This window comes from Egretta garzetta, unplaced genomic scaffold (genome assembly GCF_000687185.1).
Source record: "Egretta garzetta isolate BGI_Z169 unplaced genomic scaffold, ASM68718v1 scaffold27, whole genome shotgun sequence".
Lineage (NCBI taxonomy): Eukaryota > Metazoa > Chordata > Aves > Pelecaniformes > Ardeidae > Egretta > Egretta garzetta.
The window spans coordinates 3,613,763-3,619,466 of record NW_009260400.1 but is presented as its reverse complement, the minus strand read 5'-3'; the positions used below and the strand labels follow the sequence as shown (position 1 = coordinate 3,619,466).

The 5,704-nt window shown below is 63.1% G+C and overlaps 1 protein-coding gene across 4 annotated transcripts in view; it reads right to left on the bottom strand.

Moving 5' to 3' along the window:
• Positions 1–334: 334 nt before the first annotated feature.
• The window catches only part of NDRG4 (NDRG family member 4), a 15,454-nt gene continuing 10,084 nt past the window's right edge, over positions 335–5,704 (bottom strand). For 2 of the 4 annotated variants that reach the window (XM_035898754.1, XM_009643298.1), the window contains 7 exons: positions 5,325–5,384; positions 5,178–5,229; positions 4,508–4,555; positions 4,289–4,324; positions 4,042–4,093; positions 3,333–3,371; positions 335–489 (listed from right to left, as the gene is read on the bottom strand). In XM_035898754.1, coding sequence (XP_035754647.1) covers positions 335–489; positions 3,333–3,371; positions 4,042–4,093; positions 4,289–4,324; positions 4,508–4,555; positions 5,178–5,229; positions 5,325–5,384 — 442 coding nt within the window. The remainder of the gene's footprint in view (positions 490–3,332; positions 3,372–4,041; positions 4,094–4,288; positions 4,325–4,507; positions 4,556–5,177; positions 5,230–5,324; positions 5,385–5,704) is intronic. The other 2 variants (XM_035898756.1, XM_009643299.2) reach the window with 1 other exon arrangement.

The window sequence follows — 5,704 nt, the reverse complement described above, 5'->3', positions numbered from 1 at the left end:
CTCACCACCCTGCCCCTGCTGCCCATCCTGGCCCCAGCCCCCTGCCGCCCACCCTCCCAAGCCAGGGGCAAGCCGATGCCAGGGAGGGTGAGGACCAGTGCAGACCCAGAAGTGCCTGCTGGGCAAAGCCAGAGCCGGAGCCGGGAGGCAACGAAGTGCAGCCACCCTCCTTCTCTGGTACCAGACAAGGGGATGAGGCCAACAGCAAAGAAGACAATTCGACCCCAAAGGAGCAAGGGCCCTGGTGGAGAACATCCACGGGGCGGGTGGGTGCTGGCAGGATGCTGACGGATGGAGATGGCTCTGGAGGAGACGTTGGCAGCAGGCGTGGATCTCAGCACGATACCTCCATGGTGTGGTTGATCTGCCCCATGGCCTCAGTGCTCTCTGAGTGGGTGCAGGCGCGCGGGCGGGCGCCATCCACCGAGCTGGCACTGGTGAGGGAGGCTGTGCGGGAGCGTGCCAGGCGGGTCATGCTGGCGGATGGCACTGCACGGGCACAGAGAAATGGCCGGGATGCTCAGCATCCTCCCAAAGACAGTGGAACCTGAGCCAACATGGCATCACGCAAGCAAGCCACCAGTCCTGCTCCCCGATGTGAGCGACCCTGGGCACAAGCTTGCAGCATGCGGTGCTGTGACAACATGAGCAGCTCCAGGTTGGCAAGGGACAGCAGGGCAGGGATGGGGCACCCTGGGACAGGCTGCACACTGGGCACATCTCCCAGGCAGGCGGCCACAGGACATGAGGTGGTGGGGACCCCTGGCCGCCGTGCTCCAGGGAAGGGGCAAGCAGGGATGGGAGCTCTCCTGCCTCCCAGGGCTGTGCAGGGGAAGGTGACACCCTCCTCCAGGTGGGATGCCCAGCGGGCACAGCTCCTGGCCAGCTGGAGGAGAGCATGGTGGGCACACTGCCAGGACTTCGCTGAATGCCATCTGAGCCCCCAGCCCTGGCTCAAGGGACCATCTCAGGCAAAGCAGAGCGAGGCAGAGGGCACCTGGCTGGGAAGGGCCAGCCCTGCACCCAGGCTGCTCCCAGAGGTGCCCAGGCAGCTCAAGGGGACAGGCCAGGTGGGCACCATGCAGCAGCGGGCACAGGCCAAGCAGCACTGAGCAGTACCTGTGCCTCCACTCAGCCTCCGATCCTTCAGATGGGCAACTGGTGGGGTGGAGCGGGAGAAGGGCAGGGAGGGCAGAGAGAGAGCATCAGCAATGCTGGCTGCTCCATGGGGCCAGGACCCCCCACCCAGTCCCACGTGTGCACACACATGGACCTGCATGCGTGCACACTGACACACATGCATGTGCACCTGGACCTGCAAACACACACACGTGTGTACATGGGCCTTTGTGCATGTGCATATGCAGCTATGCACACAGACCCGCACGCACACACACACGCGCACACACATGTGCTCATGGACCTATGCACACACACATGGCCTCTGCACATCTGTGTGCACATGCACAGCCCCTGCTGCGCATGCATGCAGGGAGCCTGTCCACACAAGTGTACACACAGAGCCCTCGTACACATCTGTGCGCACACACATCCTGCACACCCCACACCCCCACGAACACACACCGCCTGTACACCCCACACCCCTGCAAACACACACAGCCTGCACACCCCAAGCCCCTGTACACCCCATGTCCCTGCAAACACACACAGACACCTCATGTGCCTGCATGTGTAACGGCACAGACACGCGTGCATCAGGAGTGGTGCTGGGCTCCTCTCCCACGTCAGGGTCAGCACACGCACACACATGTGCACACACGTGCACACGCAGGCACATGCCAGCCCCGTGCCCAGCCCCAGCACTCACTGTAGCCCATGCCTTGCAGGAAGTACTTGAAGGCTTCGGTCAGCTTGCCGGGCTGTGGGGAGAGAGCAGGGTGAGCTGAGGCAGCACCGGGGCGGAGATCCATACTCAGCCCCAAGCTGCCTCTGGCAGCCCCTGAGCAAGAGCCCTGCGCCCACCTCAGCCCATACCCTGCTAGCCAGGGACAGCACCAGTGCACGTCCCAGGGCCCAGCACACCCAGTTAACTGGGGAAATTAGGGGGGGCTCACCTGTGTGACCTGGGGCAGCCCACCAGAGTCAGCCATCTGCAGAGAGAAGGTCCTGCTTAGTTCAGGAGAGTGCCTTTGCCACCCACCCGCCCCCAGTCCCATGGCTAGGATGGACCTGGAATGGGGAGATGGGGACACCCTGCAGCCCTGGGGCAGAGGGCAATGGGGCACATCATGGGCAGCAGGGACCACCCGACTGCCCCGTTGCCACCCACCTACCTTCAGGAAGGTGGTGTTGGTGGGATCCAGCTTGGAGTTGCACTCCACCTGTGGGCAAGAGGGATGACGTTAGCACCCTGGGGTGCCCCGAGTTACTGCCCCTGGCCCTTGGCCCCCCAGCTGGCACATGCCTCCCCAGCTGGTGGAGATGGGGCACTAGGCGAGCCCTGAGCCTGCAGAGCCACCACCCCTTGCCATGGGACAGGGGGAACCTTCCTCCTGCAGGTACGGTCTGGGCAGGGGGGGGGCAGAAGGGGAGGGGAAGGGGACTGGTGAGGCACCCTGTGTGCCATGCGCATGCACAAGTGCATGAGTGTGGTGATGTGCAATGCACAGGCGTGCACATGGGGGGATGGGGGGGCAGTTCCACATTACATACAAATGCAGCCACCCACACAGCAGCTAATTGTGCAAGTGTGGGCAACCATGTGGGTGTGTCAGCTGCTGTTTGTGGCCAAGCAGGGAGTGTGCACGCTGTGAGCACGTCCGGACACATGAGGAAGGGGAGGTTTTTTCCAGGTGTGGCAACCAGTCAGAGGTGCACAAGAGCCCACATGAGCAGGCAGGTTTGCACGTGAGCATGCTCCCGCACACAGGCAGTGAACACGAGCATGCCCACACGTGAGCCCTGTCTGCATGCGACCCTGCAGGCACGACCCCATCGCTCACCACCCCCTCTTCGGCAGGTGCATTGTCCAGGGAAGGGGCAAGCAGGGATGGGAGCTCTCCTGCCTCCCAGGGCTGTGCAGGGGAAGGTGACACCCTCCTCCAGGTGGGATGCCCAGCGGGCACAGCTCCTGGCCAGCTGGAGGAGAGCATGGTGGGCACACTGCCAGGACTTCGCTGAATGCCATCTGAGCCCCCAGCCCTGGCTCAAGGGACCATCTCAGGCAAAGCAGAGCGAGGCAGAGGGCACCTGGCTGGGAAGGGCCAGCCCTGCACCCAGGCTGCTCCCAGAGGTGCCCAGGCAGCTCAAGGGGACAGGCCAGGTGGGCACCATGCAGCAGCGGGCACAGGCCAAGCAGCACTGAGCAGTACCTGTGCCTCCACTCAGCCTCCGATCCTTCAGATGGGCAACTGGTGGGGTGGAGCGGGAGAAGGGCAGGGAGGGCAGAGAGAGAGCATCAGCAATGCTGGCTGCTCCATGGGGCCAGGACCCCCCACCCAGTCCCACGTGTGCACACACATGGACCTGCATGCGTGCACACTGACACACATGCATGTGCACCTGGACCTGCAAACACACACACGTGTGTACATGGGCCTTTGTGCATGTGCATATGCAGCTATGCACACAGACCCGCACGCACACACACACGCGCACACACATGTGCTCATGGACCTATGCACACACACATGGCCTCTGCACATCTGTGTGCACATGCACAGCCCCTGCTGCGCATGCATGCAGGGAGCCTGTCCACACAAGTGTACACACAGAGCCCTCGTACACATCTGTGCGCACACACATCCTGCACACCCCACACCCCCACGAACACACACCGCCTGTACACCCCACACCCCTGCAAACACACACAGCCTGCACACCCCAAGCCCCTGTACACCCCATGTCCCTGCAAACACACACAGACACCTCATGTGCCTGCATGTGTAACGGCACAGACACGCGTGCATCAGGAGTGGTGCTGGGCTCCTCTCCCACGTCAGGGTCAGCACACGCACACACATGTGCACACACGTGCACACGCAGGCACATGCCAGCCCCGTGCCCAGCCCCAGCACTCACTGTAGCCCATGCCTTGCAGGAAGTACTTGAAGGCTTCGGTCAGCTTGCCGGGCTGTGGGGAGAGAGCAGGGTGAGCTGAGGCAGCACCGGGGCGGAGATCCATACTCAGCCCCAAGCTGCCTCTGGCAGCCCCTGAGCAAGAGCCCTGCGCCCACCTCAGCCCATACCCTGCTAGCCAGGGACAGCACCAGTGCATGTCCCAGGGCCCAGCACACCCAGTTAACTGGGGAAATTAGGGGGGGCTCACCTGTGTGACCTGGGGCAGCCCACCAGAGTCAGCCATCTGCAGAGAGAAGGTCCTGCTTAGTTCAGGAGAGTGCCTTTGCCACCCACCCGCCCCCAGTCCCATGGCTAGGATGGACCTGGAATGGGGAGATGGGGACACCCTGCAGCCCTGGGGCAGAGGGCAATGGGGCACATCATGGGCAGCAGGGACCACCCGACTGCCCCGTTGCCACCCACCTACCTTCAGGAAGGTGGTGTTGGTGGGATCCAGCTTGGAGTTGCACTCCACCTGTGGGCAAGAGGGATGACGTTAGCACCCTGGGGTGCCCCGAGTTACTGCCCCTGGCCCTTGGCCCCCCAGCTGGCACATGCCTCCCCAGCTGGTGGAGATGGGGCACTAGGCGAGCCCTGAGCCTGCAGAGCCACCACCCCTTGCCATGGGACAGGGGGAACCTTCCTCCTGCAGGTACGGTCTGGGCAGGGGGGGGGCAGAAGGGGAGGGGAAGGGGACTGGTGAGGCACCCTGTGTGCCATGCGCATGCACAAGTGCATGAGTGTGGTGATGTGCAATGCACAGGCGTGCACATGGGGGGATGGGGGGGCAGTTCCACATTACATACAAATGCAGCCACCCACACAGCAGCTAATTGTGCAAGTGTGGGCAACCATGTGGATGTGTCAGCTGCTGTTTGGGGCCAAACAGGCGGGTGGGCACGCTGTGAGCACGTCCGGACACATGAGGAAGGGGAGGTTTTTTCCAGGTGTGGCAACCAGTCAGAGGTGCACAAGAGCCCACATGAGCAGGCAGGTTTGCACGTGAGCATGCTCCCGCACACAGGCAGTGAACACGAGCATGCCCACACGTGAGCCCTGTCTGCATGCGACCCTGCAGGCACGACCCCATCGCTCACCACCCCCTCTTCGGCAGGTGCATTGTCTCCGACCACCAGCATCACGGGGCAGCTGGAAGTGAGAGGAGGAAGGGGCACAGTCAGGGCTTGGCCTGGGTGGACTCCGCCACCCTGGGAACCCCCATGTCGTGCCAGTGTGAGTCTTACCGCAGTGTCTTGGCATTGGGCACAGTCCCAGGGCGGTTGATGTCCAGATCCCTGCGGCTGATGGAGGAGAAAGAGGGCCAGTGTGAACCCACAGGCAAGTGCTGCCACCAATGCCATAGTTCAAGAGCTGGGGCACCCTGGATCTGGGAAGGAGTACCCTGCCGTGCTCTCCTGGCACCCTGTGGATGGAGGCCCCCCCACAGCCATCTCTGCTGTGACCTGAGCAGGGCCCGCACTGGAGGATGCAGCACCCAGCAGAGCAGAAAGGCTCCCAAACCCCCTGCAATGCCTGGGACAGCATCTCTGCCCCATTCCCCGGACCTGCGCCAGCAGCCAGCGCAGGGGGAGACTAGGGGACGCGCCCACCGCCATGGCTCTGG